This window comes from Macaca mulatta, chromosome 13, assembly GCF_049350105.2.
Source record: "Macaca mulatta isolate MMU2019108-1 chromosome 13, T2T-MMU8v2.0, whole genome shotgun sequence".
Taxonomy (NCBI): Eukaryota; Metazoa; Chordata; class Mammalia; order Primates; family Cercopithecidae; genus Macaca; species Macaca mulatta.
The window spans coordinates 96,639,683-96,654,622 of NC_133418.1; the positions used below are offsets into that span (position 1 = coordinate 96,639,683).

The following is a 14,940-nucleotide window of genomic DNA, read 5'->3' on the forward strand; positions in this document are numbered from 1 at the left end:
TCACAGATGCCTGATCAGGTATTACTGGTAAACACATCTGAGTCCTTTTCCTCATCAGTGCTAAGCGAGAGAGATTCCACTTAAATTACAAGGGCTGAGTAAGCTGGAGACAGGATTTACTAGGTAGTAATAATGTGCTCTCACATATGGTCCTTTTCATCTTCAAAGCATTTTATAGCCATTTACTAATTAGTCTTGGGCTGCCCTCTGTGCGCAGGTACAAGGCTCGATGACAGGCTGACCCGGCAGGAAGTATTTACAAATATACAGGTGACCTCCACTCACTCACAGGTGCCACTGGCTTCTGTTGCTGTTGCGGGGTGAAGATAAAATCACGAAAACCCTGGAGTTTGAGTCCCTCGTTCTGGAAACATACAGTGCTGATTGTCACCTTGTGGTGAGTCCCCTCTAACCAGCCCAAATCCTCCCCTGTGGCAAGGAAGTTGAAAGTCTTTTAAAAATGATCATAAATCTCTATCCTCACAAACCTATGTAATGTCCACCATCCTTCACTGGGAAAGACAAAAATAAGCTTCAGTTTGTTCATGAGAGTATGGACTCACATGAGAACTGGTGCTGGAGGGGAGCCAGGAGCCTGGGTTGGGTCTTGGCTCCGGCCGTGACCGGCTGGTGATCATGGGTAACTCACTTAGCTTCTCTCATCTTCCGTTTCCTCATCTGTGGAACAAAAGCAACCCCATTCAGTTGCTCACAGCCCAGGTCTGCTGTAAAGTGTGCTGAGCTAATGTGTGTGGAAAAACTTCTGCGTAGACTGTGTGCGCTTCGCTGATGGGCACGGTCTCGCTCGTTATCTGGGTCTGTGGGTCCCCAGGGGCTGGCAGGGGCAGGAGGATGACATTCCCAGACCACACTGCCCACGACTGGCTGCTGTCACTGCTGAATGCTTATTTGAAATGCTGAGGGGATGTCCAGTCAACAGGACCTCGCCCCCTCCCACAGTGCCAACCACCATCTGCTAGAACTGGAACCAGAAAGAGCTGACTGAGCCTGGGCTTGCTTCAGACCCAGTTGCAGCTCAGAAGCGAGCCCGGGCTCAGTCAACTCTTGGTGCTGTGTATAGTAGAGCCCAACCCATACCCCTCCATCAGGGGAGGGTGACCCTAGCAATCCTAAGTGATTGTGCTACGGCGCCTTACTGGGGGGACGGAGGGGACATGGGGCATGGCACACAGCTGCCCCGAGTAGAGGGGCAGTCAGCAGGCCAGGGTCAGAAGCAGTGCCAGTGTGGTCAGCTGGCTTAGTGGGTCATGATCACTTGCTCAGTAGAATCGCTGGGGGAGTTTTATCAAAATCTAGAATACTAAGCTCCAGCTAGTGAGATTCCAAGTCAACAGGCCTGCAGTGGGAACTACCAGAGCAGTAGCTTCCTAAAAAAAGCTCCTCGGGTGATCTGATGAGCCGAGCCCACGATCCAGTCCAGCCTCCTCCTAGTATTAATATGATGGAGAGGAAGGGACTCAATGAAGGCCACATAGCCAGTTAATGGCAGGGCTGGCGTATGGACACAGGACACTGGACCGTTGTTCTTGTCCTGGGAATTCCCAGAGTTTCAGGGTAGGGGGCATAGTACCCACACGGTGAAAAAACCCAGAGCTAGGCTGGCTTCCAGTTGACAGGCACGACGGGAGGTCTGTTCCAGCTGATCTCCAGCCTCCTGAGAACATTCCTGGGTGCCAGAGAACACGGGAAGGAGAGGCACGCCTTCTCCTCACCAGTCCTCACAAGGGCCCAGGGCTGGTTCTTTTGGGCTCACCTGGTGGAAATGGGCTCCAACAGCCACAAAGGGAACTAAGGGAAGAGGTGAGAGGCCCTGTGAAATCATGTGTGTGTCCTGCAGGAGGGGCTGGTGGCTTCGCCTCGGAATGGGAAGGCCAGAGGGTGTCAGGGCGAGCACCCAGGCCAGCTCTTGCCCTCACCTCTGGGGGTGGTACATGGGCCCTGCTTTCCTGTGTGGAAGGCCATCAGGACAGGACCAAGTTAACCAAACTGTAAACCTGGTGATGTGGTCAAGTTGACGGCAGCCATCTTGTGTTTCAGCTAAGGGAGTGTGTGATGGTACAAGGAGTCCTGGCTCCAAGTTCCCAGATTTGTTCCTAATTTGCTGTTTCTAATTTGCATGTTTCCTTAACGCTTGGGCCTTAGTTCTCTCTGTACACTGAAGGGAGTAACGGGGTAGAAACGAGGTGACTTCTGAAGACCCTTCTGGCTGTGAGGATCAGTAAGTTCAGGGAAGATGGTGTCTGCTCAGGCTATCTTCCCCAGCTCCGTTCCTGGCTGGCTGCACAGCCGCCAGGCCCCGAGCCCGGAAAGCAGACACATTCCCGTGATAACCCACGACACCCAAGCTTTGTCTTTGTGTATAATTCACACAGAGCTGCAGAGGCCCAAAGGACTCTCCCATCAGCCTAGGGAGAGGGGACGGAGAGGGGAGAATGGGAAGGACAGAGCCCTTGGTGCACTCAGCAAACTTGAATGACTACCTACTGTGTGGAGCTGGCCTGAGCACAAGGTGCCCACACAGGGGGCTGGAGGGTATGGATGGCCAGGGGTGGGGGTGTGTGTGCTAGAACCCATTTGTCATTGAGCAACAGCTTTTGGCCAGGCTGGGTGAGTGGCTGAAACCCAGCGGGTTGGTCAGACTGACTCAAGTAACTCCTTCTCACAGTGGAGGACTGCGCAGATAGGAAATGCTGAGGTATGAAACACACATGCACACACACAGGGAAGACACTAGTTTCAGAGGAAAAACGGCGAGGGGCATTTAATCTTAAAACTTAAGAGGTCTCAGAGACAAAGGCTTTGGAAGAAAGGTGTGGGCATTCCTGATGCTTTACTTTCCCCGGAAAATTACTGCACCATAATTTGTGAGTTTATTTCTTCCAACTAAGAAATAGAGGCAAGAAAGAGGGAGGAACCCGAAGTGAAGGGCTCTAGGATCCAGGGACCACCAGCCAGCTCCAGTTGGATTTCAGCAGTCGGGGCTGCCTGGGGTGTGCAAAGCTGCTGTGTGAGCAAAACGCTGCCGTGAAGACATGCCAGGCGGCTTCCAGGAAGCGGCTGTGTGTGCTGACACGCATGTGGACAGGCAGTCTGGCTGGCCACCTCTCAAGACTGGTGTTTCCTAGAGCTTTCCATTGGCAAACGCTGCCTCCTGGAACTGAGGGACAAAGGTTTTGAAATAAGCCCTGGTGGGAAACAAGGGGAGAAAAAAAATTGTGGTTAGCACAAACAACTTGAAAAAAAGTGCAACTCGGAGCTTTCAAGCTAACTCAGAACAGTTGTTATTTATTGTTCATGCATGTTGGGCTGGATTTGCCTTCTCTGCTGAGGCAAAGCCCTTCGGATTTTTCCAAGGAGGTGCACGCAGTTCACTACTGTGATATCTCTCAGGAATATTCAAAGGGCCTGTACATGCGCCCTCCTGGCTGCCAATTCCTATGAGATACCTGCACTCAGGTCCTGCCGCCTTTTTTCAGGACAAAGACAAGGGCCTGGTCCAAGCTACAAGACAGTGTGTGTGCAATTGAACCACATAGTCATTTAGAGATCTGAAGTATCAGGAAGGTTGCCTTTTCCACTCAGTTGGACCTTTGACTTCATAAAGACAAAGGGTCTGATAAGCTTTTTAACACATTCTATTTTTTTAGAGACAGGGCCTCACTCTGTGAGCCAGGCTGGAGTTCAGTGGTCCAACCATAGCACACTGTAGCTTTGACCTCCTAGACGCAAGTGATCCTCCTGCCTCAGCCACCCAAGTAGTTAGGACTATAGGCGTGTGCTACCACGTCAGCAATTTTTTTTCACTTTTTTGTAGAGACAGGGTCTTGTTACATTACCCAGACTGGTCTCAAACTCCTGGCTTCAAGGGATCCTCCTGCCTCGGCCTCCCAAAGTGCTGGGATTATAGGCCTGAGCCACCACACCCAGCCCTAATAATTTCTAAATGATTCATGGTCTCCATTTATTTCCAAACGCATATGCAGTCTGGTCTACTGGAAAGAAGCTAGGCTGGGTGTTAAGAGAACCTTCCCAGTCAGCGGAAGAGGGGTGGCAGGACCAGAGGCAGCCCATTTGGCCTTTTCGGCATCCCAGTTTCTAATCTGTGGAAGCAGGGCCACGTTCTACCTCAGATGTGCACCCGCCGAGCCCACACTGTGTCAGGCACCGTACAAGGCATCAGGCGTGGCGGGGTGGCCCAGCCATGGGACCCGCCACGTGGGAGACTGCAGTGTGGAGGAGATGGACATATGGGTGACCCCACATCAGGGCACCAAGGGCAGTCCCGCAGGCCGCAGTCCGCAGTCTGGGCAGCAGGGAAGAGGCAGCGGAGGGGCATTCCCAGCAGCAGCGTGCTGTCAGTTGAGAGGTGAGGGAGAAAAGGGAGGGGAGGAGAAGGGAGGGGCTGCAGAGGAAGGAGGTGGGCACCCGTGCTCCTGGTCACCAGGCTTGCCTTCTAGCCCCGCCCCACCGACACCCACACAATCACAGTGACACCTTACGTGTCCAGGAATCTCACCTCAGAGCAGTGGCGAGAACCAGGCAGGGCCACCAAGAGCTGTCACCCTCATCATTGCAAAGGCTTCATCGCCTCACCCACAGGGAGCCTCCCACAGTCCATTTTATTTAGGATCTGGTCCTACTGAGCCTGGCTGTACCGGCTCCCAGCTCCCAGGAGATCAGAAGCAGCAAATCTGCAGTGGAGAAGCTAACCCAAGGGCAGGAGGCGGATTCACGGCAGCAGTGAGAAGAGAACAGAAAACTGCTCAGGAGCACGAGCACTCACCGGGGTTCCTGTGCCGCAGGGCAAAGAGCCCCACGCAATCCGACAGGCTCTGGAGTCGTCTCTGGAGCAGAGCAAATGCAGCGGCTGGTGCCACCAGCTGCCCGCCCCCTTCAAGTCAACTGCAGCCCTCTATCCAATCTGGCCTTGGAATGCTCTGGCTCTTTCTCAGTGCAGGCCTCCACCATGGCCTCTGCAGCACTGAAATGGCAGCTCCTCTCTCTGGAAGCTCCCTTTCCCTGTGACTTCTGTGACGTGTGGTGCCACAGCTGTCCTGCCTCTCTCTACCTCTCCCTGCCCCTCCTTCGGCACTCCCAGGCGCCATCGTCCTTGGGGTCATGCAGAGCAAGGTGGGAACTCCTGGGCCTGCAGCACCGCTAGCCCAGCCCTCCCTCCCCTCAAACTTCCAGTCCCACGTCTCCAACCACCTGTGGGACCCCCCACCTGTCACTCTGTAACTCACACCAGTGTTCCACATGGATGTTTTCATCACTTTCATGGATCTGAAAATGCTCTGACCAATTTGGTTTTCTGTAACAGAACCTTCAGTTTCCTTCTGAACCAGTTTCCATTCTCCCTAAACCCCTATGGCGAATTCATCCTCAAGGCTCCTGCCGCTAAGTCCCTCCATCCGTAGTGACTCCCATAGCTCCTGTCTTATCTTTTGATGGCACTGCTGCAGAAGCTGCTTCTCCCCTGGACATGAGGCCTCCTTTGACTTTGTTTGCAGCTACATTGATTCTCTTACAGTGTGAGTCTCTGTCCCTTTCCTGAGCAAGACCTTAATGTCCTCCAAATTCTCAGCCTGGCATTCAATGACTCTCACTATCTGGCTCCAAGTCATTAAGAAGACAATCTATTCTGTTCCTCTATCATGTTTTTTGAGATCATGCAACCCTTTGAGAAGCTAAGAAAGTTAAGGATCCTCTCCTCAGAGAAACTGCAGGTAAGACCTCCCCACACTGCAACTCGGGGATGTTACAGGCCCCCTAAGCCGGCCACGGTCCAGGATATGAGCCTCGGATCTACTCCCTCTCCCTTCTTCTCATCTGACTACCTGCTCTTCCTCACACGTGCCATTTACCACCTCTGGGCTTATTCATGCTCAGGACAAATACCCTTGCTTCCATCAAGTCTTCCCTGGTCCCCAGGAGGTCCTCTCCCTGCACTGTCCGTGCTTCTTCCGGGGCACTTGTCTCACACGCACAGGTCTTATCTGCCAGCCCCTGGAAAGCAGGAGCACATCCTGCTCCCAGTGACCACCAGGCCTGGCCAACATGGTGAAACCCCATCTCTACTAAAATTACAAAAATTAGCCGGGTGTGGTGGTGGGTGCTTGTAGTCCCAGCTACTTGGGAAGCTGAGGCAGGAGAATTGCTTGAACCCGGGAGGCAGAGGTTGCAGTGAGCCAAGGTCACGCCCATGCCATGGCACTCCAGCCTGGGCGGCAGAACGAGACTCTGTCTCAAAAAAAAAAAAAAAAAAAAAAAAAAGAAAAAGAAAAAAATGAAAAAAAGAAGGTGGGAGAGAGAGCAACCCCAGAAAGACAACAGGTACAGCATTTAGGTACTGAGGAAGAACACTTCAGTCCATTCTCAAATTTCAAACTTTGTCAACAGTAAGAAAGATAAAGCACCCTCTTCCATCCGCTTGTGATCAACACAGCCCTGAGCCCGCCAAACCGCCACCTCCTCTGGCCCTCAGGACCTCAGAGTCCTTATCCATTAACGGCACCATGCCACAGTCACCCTTAACGCAAAAGAGGAGCTGTGATGTGGAAGAGCTCTAGACCTAGGTGAGGCCGGGGAGGGCAGGAGAAGCCCTGGGCACTGTTCTCTTACGAAGAGTAGGAGTGATAAGGCCACCTGATGCCACACTCGCATGGGACAATGTGTGGGAGGAGACAATCAACTGTTGGCTGCCACCCAGACGTGAGGGCCACTTATTCCCTCCTATGTTTCACCTGCTGCTATTTTCCCAGCACATGGAAATGCGGCTAGAGAGAGTCTTGTGGCCCCACTTCTCCAGAGGGTCTGAGATCGACAGGCTGCCACCAACCTCTGCTGCATGGATTCTGTGACCTGATGTGCACTGCGGAGTCTGGCCCATCCCAGTACCACTTTCAGGGAGGGCCGAATGTGCCCCAAGTTAGAGGTGAGGACGCCAACTTCCCCGACCTTACAGCTACGAACATCAAGGGGAGAGGCTGCAGCTGAGCTGCTCTGTAGCCCCCACAGGTGCCGGATGAGCAGATGGTGCTGGAACCACTGCTGCCCTGGGTGCTGGCCTGAGCTGGGCAGGGGTCGGGTCCGGGGAGCTCTCCACCTACCTCCCCAGGCCCAGAGTCACACTGGGTCCCAAGGCAAGCCTCATCAGCTCAGATTTTCCTTGGAAACTACTAGGGGAAGGGGCTACAACATTGCAAGCTCCTTACACAAAAAGGTCTTGGCAAGAGGGAGCACATTTGAAAGGCAAGCTTTTTTCTTTTCAGAAAGTTCTAAAGTTTCCTGTTCTGTCCTGGGCTTTCCCTGCCAGGGCCAACTGCGTGCTGCCAAGGGGAAGCGTGGCGAGGGCTATTTAAAGGCATGATGCTACCAGCTGTTTTCAGTGAGTGCTTCTCAACTTGGATCCTCATTAAGTCAGTTAAGGGAGGGGGAGGAGAAGGAAAGGGAAAATGACAACTGGCTCCCACCCATTTATAGATTTTAAAAACACTGTTTTCACTTATTTCACTTTTTATCAGAGAAAATGGAGAGCTGCCCAGAGTACAGATTGCTAATGGCAAGAGGTATCTGTCATCTTTGAAAAACCTTCGACCCAGAGACAAAGTATGTAGTAAGCTTTAAAAGTGTAAGCGTGTTCTAGGGGATAGTGAGGTCTCCTTACCTCCCCATTAACTGGCCAAGTGGGCCCACAGGAGAGGGCCCTGAGTGTCAAGCTCCTCACTGAATGCACACTGGAAGGGAATTTATTTTTAGATGGAATTAGAGCTCAATATGCCTGAGGGCAAAATGAGGTTCGGGCCGTCTTCACTGATCTCAGTCTCACTGCTCAGGGTTTCATAAAATTACAACTCAGTCCAACCCAGGAGTCTCAGTTAGGAGAAGAAAACGTAAGGACTGGGTAGGTTTTCCATGAATTCACAGCAGAAGTAGGGCTGGCCCAGGCTTCAGCCCACAGGCACAGCATGGTGGAGGCAACAGGGTCAGGAGTCAGGGGGTCTACTTTTGTGGGCCTAGGGCCCAGGGTAAATCTGTTCTGGACTTCAGCTCCCTCATCTACAAAGCAGAGTGCTGTTAACTGAGGGTCCTAAGGCTGGTGGGCTGTGGAAGGTGAGGGCAGCCTGTGCGGGGCGGGCTCTGGAGCCAGGCAGACTGGGCTCGAGGCCTGGCCACGCTCCTTACTCGTTGATGAGGGCAAGTGACTGCAGCTTTAGTTTCTTCATCTAAAAGGTGGGAAAACTGTGCCTACCTTAAAGGGTTCTTGTGAGAAGTGGATGAGATGGTCTGAGTAAGCATTTGGCATGGTACGTGGCATAAGAGATGATCAGTAAACATCAACTATTACCATGAGTACCCGCTGGGGCCAAAGGGAAGAGGCTCTGAGTCTGAGTCCGTGGAAACAGCCAGAAGAACGTGTGTGTGCAGAAGCGGGCAACCTGTGAGAGGTCTAGGGTCCTTGCCCTCAGTTCAGCCTTTCCCGAGGCTCCTTGGATCAGGTCCTCCCTCCTCACTGATCACACTGAGCTGGCAATTGCAGGCAGAGATGGCCAATCTCAGGCTTGGACACTTAGCCAAAGTCATGGGACACTGTGTGTCTTTTGCAATCCAGTCTAGAGCTGCTTGTGGCATCCTTGTGGCATCAAAGGACAAACTGCAGTCAGAGGCACCTCCAGCCCTTGCCTGTCTTCTGCCCCCCAAACCTGCCAGGTGTACTCCTTGTGTGTGGTGTGCGGATTTGGTCAGGGCTTGATCAGGGATGACGCTGCAGCTCTTCCTAGAGGGGTATTTAGGAATCACATGGCTCCAGCTGCCAAGAGCAGGGTGTTGGTTGGCCCGGTCCTCAAACAGCTCTCCTTCTGTCCAGGACAACATGCATCATAAAAGGAAGGCAGTGGGGGAAGTGGAAAGAGCACTGCACTAGGAGGCAGAGGACTCACAGCTCTAGCCTGGGCCCTGGCTCATTGTGTCATCCAGAACTGGGACTCCATTTCCTCACCTGTAACAGGACGCTTTCTACTTAATGATCTTATGACCACCCAGTTATGGTCTGAGATATCATCCATGTGATCTTGAGCAAGCCACTTAACCCTTTTGTGTCTTGATTCTTCATCTATTAAATTCAGACACTAGTACCTCTTCTCTTTTTTTTAAAAGAAGTTCCAGGATCCACGTTCAGGACGTGTAGGTTTGTTACATAATAAAAGTGTGCCACGATGGTTTGCTGCGCCTCTCAACCCAGCACCTAGGTATTAAGCCCTGCAGGCATTAGCTATTTATCCTGAAGCTCTCCCTCCCACCCTGCCACCCACCAGTAGGCTCCAGTGTGTGATGTTCTCCTCCCTGTGTCCATGTGTTCTCATTGTTCAGCTCCCACTTATCAGTGAGAACATGTGAGGATAATGGCTTCTAGCTCAAACCATGTCCCTGCAAAAGACATGATCTCATTCCTTTTTATGGCTGCATAGTATTCCATGGTGTATGTGTACCACATTTTCTGTACCCAGTCTATCATTGATGGATTGGGTTGATTCCATGTCTTTGCTATTGTGAATAGTACTGCAATGAACATATGCATGCATGTATCTTTAAAAGAGAATGATTTATATTCCTTTGGGCATATGCCCAGTAATGGGATTGCTGGGTCAAATGATATTTCTGGTTCTAGGTCTTTGAGGAATTGCCACACTGTCTTCCACAATGGCCAAACTAATTTACATTCCCACCAACAGTGTAAAAGCGTTCATATTTCTCCACAGCCTTGCTGGCATCTGTTGTTTCTTGACTTTTTAATAATCGCCATTCTGCTTGGCATGAGATGGTATCTCATTGTGGTTTTGTGTTTCTCTAATGATCAGTGATGTTGATATTTTTTCATATGTTTCTTGGCTGCATAACTGTCTTCTTTTGAATAGTGTCTGTTCATGTCCTTTGCCCACTTTTTAATGGAGTTGTTTTTTTCCTATAAATTTAAGTTCCTTGTAGATTTGCATATTACACTTTTGTCAGATGGATAGATTGCAAAATTTTTCTCCCATTCTGTAGGTTGTCTGTTCATTTTGAAGACAGTTTCTTTTGCTGTGCAGAAGCTCTTTAGTTTAATTAGATCCCATTAGTCAATTTTTGCTTTTGTTGCAATTGCTTTTGATGTTTTTGTCATGAAGTCTTTGCCCATGCCTATTTCCTGAGTGGTATTGCCCAGATTTTCTTCTAGGATTTTTATAGTTTTGGGTTTTATAGTTAAATCTTTAATCCATCTTGAGTTAATTTTTGTATAAGGTGTAAGGAAGGGGTCCAGTTTCAATTTTCCGCATATGGCTAGCCAGTTTTCCCAGCACCATTTATTAAATAGAGAATCCTTTCCCCATTGCTTGTTTTTGTCATGTTTGTCGAAAATCAGATGGTTGTAAATGTGCGGTCTTATTTCTGAGATCTCCGTTCTGTTCCCTTGGTTTATGTGTCTGTTTTTGTACCGGTACCATGTCGTTTTGGTTACTGTAGTATAGTTTGAAGTTAGGTAGCGTGATGCTACTTTGTTCTTTTTGCTTAGGATTGTCTTGGCTATATGGGCTCTTTTTTAGTTCCACATGAATTTTAATGTAGTCTTTTTAAAATTCTGTGAAGAATGTCAATGGTAGCTTAATGGGAAAAAGCATTGAATCTATAAAGTGCTTTGGGCAGTATGGCTATTTTCGTGATATTGATTCTTCCTATCCATGAGCTTGGAATGTTTTTCCATTTGTTTGTGTCCTCTCTGACTTCCTTGAGCAGTAGTTTGTAGTTCTCCTTGAAGAGGTCCTTCACACACCTTGTAAGTTGTATTCCTAGGTATTTCATTCTCTTTGTAGCAACTGTGAATGGGAGTTCATTCATGATTTGGCTCTCTGCTTGTCTACTGTTGGTGTATAAGAATGCTTGTGATTTTTGCACATTGATTTTGTATCCTGAGATTTTGCTGAAGTTGCTTATCAGCTTAAGAAACTTTTGGGCTGAGACAATGGGGTTTTCTAGATATAAAATCATGGCATCTGCAAACAGAGACCGTTTGACTTACTCTCTTCCTATTGAATAACCTTTATTTCTTCCTTTTGCCTTATTTCTCTGGCCAGAACTTCCAATACTATGTTGAATAGGAGTGGTGAGGGAGGGCATCCTTGCCTTGTGCTGGGAATGCTTCCAGCTTTTGCCTGTTCAGTATATGATATTGGCTGTGGGTTTGTCATAAATGGCTCTTATTATTTTGAGGTATGTTCCATCAATACCTAGTTTATTGAGAGTTTTTAACATGAAGGGATGTTGAATTTTATTGAAGGCCTTTTCTGCATCTATTGAGATAATCATGTGGTTTTTGTCTTTAGTTCTATTTATGTGATGAATTATGTTTACTGATTTGCATATGTTGAACCAGCCTTGCATCCTGGGGATGAAGCCGACTTGATTGTGGTGGATAAGGTTTTTGATGTGCTGCTGGATTCAGTTTGCCAGTATTTTATTGAGGATTTTTGCACTGATGTTCATCAGGGGTACTGGCCTGAAGTTTTCTTTTTTTGTTGTATCTGTCAGGTTTTGGTATCAGGACAATGCTGCCCTCATAAAATGAGTTACGGAAAAGTCCCTCCTTTTCAATTGTTCGGAATAGTTTCAGAAGAAACGGTACCAGCTCCTCTTGGTACCTCTGGTAGAATTCAGCTGTAAATCCATCTGGTCCTGGGCTTTTTTTGGTTTGTAGGCTATTTATTACTGCCTCAATTTCAGAACTTGTTATTGGTCTATTCAGGGATTCAACTTCTTCCTGGTTCAGTCTTGGGAGGCGGTGTGTGTCCAGGAATTTATTCATTTCATCTAGATTTTCTAGCTTATTTGCACAGAGGTGTTTATAGTATTCTCTGATGGTTGTTTGTATTTCTGCGGGGTCAGTGGTGAAAGCCCCTTTATCATTTTTTATTGACTAGCACCTCTTTTCAGGGAGGTGGTGAGGAGAATGGAAATACGTATCAGGTACCAAGTCCAGGGCCTGATACATGGCAAGTTTCAGTAGGAGGTGGTAATGCTGTAAAGGTGGTGGGAGCAGTTGGGTTATTATTGGACAGCTTTTATCTGCATAGGATAGTTTTTATCTGCATAGTTTTATACAAATGGGGCAGGGTTAGTGAACACTGCAGAGCCCCAAGCAAAAAGTGCCATAGACAGTTTTGGGGGGGACATGAAGGCCTGTTCCTCTCGGCCACCCCTCTGCCCTCTGGCTCAGGAAGCATTAAGTAATCAGAGGGTAATGCCTGGAAAATGACATAACAGTTGGCTTCTAGAGAAGGGGTCTAGGAAGACGGAAGAAAGTGAAGACAGGGAGCCATCAGGGAAAGGCTCAGAGGCCTTGGGGTTGAGGCCAATAGGAACTTTTGTTCAATGAAGTCTCATCAAAAGGGTTCTTTCCTACTGGAATTATAGTGCTCTATTGATTCAATAGATCTTTTCAAAAGAATAAAAATCCATAAAATAGACAGCTGACAAACTGAATCAATATAGCTTTAAATAAATGAAAACAAAAACAGAATATACAATCCAAAGAGGCTGGGGACTCTGGGGGCAGGGAGAGAGCACCTAAGGCAGTTAAGCTTTGCACAGGTGATTCTTGCAACACTACCGGGTGTGGCAGGGGTCATGCTCCCCATTTTGCAGGTGAGAAAACAGAAGCTTAACAAGTGTAGTTAAGATGCCTGCCAATATCACTCCAACCCCAGTGCCACTAGAGCCTGGCCCCGTGGATGAGACCCTGTGGTCTTGCTGCTGTTAGCCTCCTTTACTTGGAACTTTTTATTTTGCAAGAGCCTAACAGTTGCCTTCTTCCAAAACAGGACTTGAATTCTGGAATTCAAAAATGCTTTTCTTTGGGTAATTGTAAGATGAGCCTCATGATGTTTGCTAGAGTCAGGCCAATGTGGTGGTAGGGTGGGGTGTGGTAGGAGAAGTGGTTCAGGGACACAGCCCTCACTGTCAGGAAATCAAGGGCATAAATCAAGTCAGAGGTCATTTTTGCAAATAGAGGCAAGTTCCAACATCTAAGGCTCATTGCTTTTTCCAGTTTTCTTCTGCAGCTGTGACTTCAACTGGCACATGTTTTTAATCAGTCATGTGAAAACCGATTGTGGTCTGAAAATCAAAGCAGTCCTGTAAATAGTGTAAGACAAGTCCTGCTAATCATGCCTCGTGGTCTTGCCTTGTCCTTATTGTCCTGAACCGCCACTGTAAATTCTGACTCACTTGGGGTTACTCGCCTCGTGTCAAAGGGCCTCGTGTCAAAGGGTCATCCTCACAACAGGCTGGCTACAAAGAGACCTGCTTCTGTTTCAATGCCCTTACCCCCTAACCCTCCAAAGGCCCCTGTGACAACTGCCATCCAACTGGGTGCCTTGGTGAGTGAGTGACTGGCACGATGGTAGCTTGTTTTGTAATTATGCCTGGGGCAATGGCAGCCTGGCTCTCGGGTGTGGGCTTTAGGAACAAACAAGTGCTTGTAAATGGCTCACCTACACAGTCAGTCTTGCTAAATGCGCCAACCCCTGAGCATGCCTGGTTTGTTTTCAGGGGGTCTAAGCTTGCAAAACAAGGAAATTAACAAACTTGAGATGCAAAGGCTTGATATCGCAGCGAGAACACAGTATCACATGCTCACAGCTTCAGGCAGAGGCCCTTGCCCTCAGCTGCAATCAATCTCCCCTCTACTTGATTCCACAGCACGCTGGGCCTCTAACCTCGGGCTGAGCTATGTCTGCCTTGTGTTTGAGATGTTTAGATTGGTGTCTAGACTACAATTTATACAGCTCGGCTTCCTCGCCTGCGAGAAGGCTGACTGTGGTCTCAGTATGTGTTGAATTAAATCAAATGCCGTTTTAGGAGGACTTCAACAACAACTGACTGAAATCCATTTCTAGACATCAAAGTATTGGGATGGATTCTGGTTCCTGCTAAATCACAGGGTATTTTTAAATACTTACCAAAGTGATCAAAATTACTGAGCAGTTCTCTCTCCCTCTGAGGCCCTCCAAGGAGGCCCTCTGGAGCTTGGCCAGTTCCTCTGGGGCTGGAGCAGCTTGCAGCCAGTTTTTGCAACTGCAAAGGCCAGGACTTGCTCCCACGGGCTGCAGGCATCTCTGCTCCCTTGGCATCCCCTGGTGCAGCAGATGAGAAGGAGGAGGAGAAGGGAGGGCCAGCTGGCTAAATGGAGGGAGGGACAGGGTAGTCCTAATGGGCTCCTGAGCCTCCGCCGGCCATGGGACCAGCTTCCTTCTCTGGTGTTCATCGCAGATGTGTGCACGCATCTACACATACCAACTATTCTCTCACACCCTGGGAGAAGCTCCATGAGGGCAAGGCCCATGGGTCATATTCATCCATCTTTGCATCCCCAGCCTGGAATATAGTGTCCAACACACACCAGCTCAATAAATATTTCTCAAATGCAAGCATTTAGCTTACTTAAGATATACTTTAGAATGACAGAACGTTGTAATAGAAGGAAAAAGGAAACCACCGAGGTCAAACATTACAGGGAAGGAGAAGGGGAGACTAAGGGCGGGAGGTTAGGATGGTTCCTGTGGCACTGCATATCCTAATGATACGTTAGCATACGTCATCCCTGTAAGTGCCTAGAGGGCAGAATTTGGGGATGGTTCACCCTTAGTGCCCTTGGTGCTCACCTTGTCAGAAGCTCCTAGCAGGTGAATGTCAATTTGGTGCTAAATGAATGCCTGTTTGCCCAGGGGGTTGACCTGAGGCCCCAGAGCTAGTAGGAGGAGTGTGAGCCAGTCCTCTCCATCCCCCTCCCTCTCGGACTGCCGTGCCCATCATACCCTGCTTGATGAGAGGCAGGAATGGCTGTGTGGCACTGAGAAAGGCTGGGAGGATGGGTGCACCTGGCTGGGC

The 14,940-nt window shown here is 49.1% G+C and overlaps 1 protein-coding gene and 1 long non-coding RNA gene across 26 annotated transcripts in view; one reads left to right on the forward strand and one right to left on the reverse strand.

Moving 5' to 3' along the window:
• Window positions 1-2,755: 2,755 nt before the first annotated feature.
• Window positions 2,756-14,940, reverse strand: part of BABAM2 (BRISC and BRCA1 A complex member 2) — a 456,851-nt gene continuing 444,666 nt past the window's right edge. For 11 of the 25 annotated variants that reach the window (XR_013402902.1, XR_013402895.1, XR_013402901.1 and 8 more), the window contains 2 exons: window positions 14,013-14,186; window positions 2,756-3,206 (listed from right to left, as the gene is read on the reverse strand). Coding sequence is in view for 15 of the 25 variants with exons in the window: in XM_077959851.1 (XP_077815977.1) it covers window positions 14,027-14,186 (160 nt within the window). In the remaining 10 variants the exon portion in view is untranslated. Of the gene's footprint in view, window positions 3,760-14,012; window positions 14,233-14,940 lie in introns of all 25 variants that reach the window. The other 14 variants (XR_003721805.2, XR_013402896.1, XR_013402900.1 and 11 more) reach the window with 4 other exon arrangements.
• The window catches only part of LOC114671746 (uncharacterized), a 28,040-nt gene continuing 20,196 nt past the window's right edge, over window positions 7,097-14,940 (forward strand). The window contains exon 1 of the long non-coding RNA XR_013402910.1: window positions 7,097-7,272. This is a non-coding gene — a long non-coding RNA (uncharacterized LOC114671746). The remainder of the gene's footprint in view (window positions 7,273-14,940) is intronic.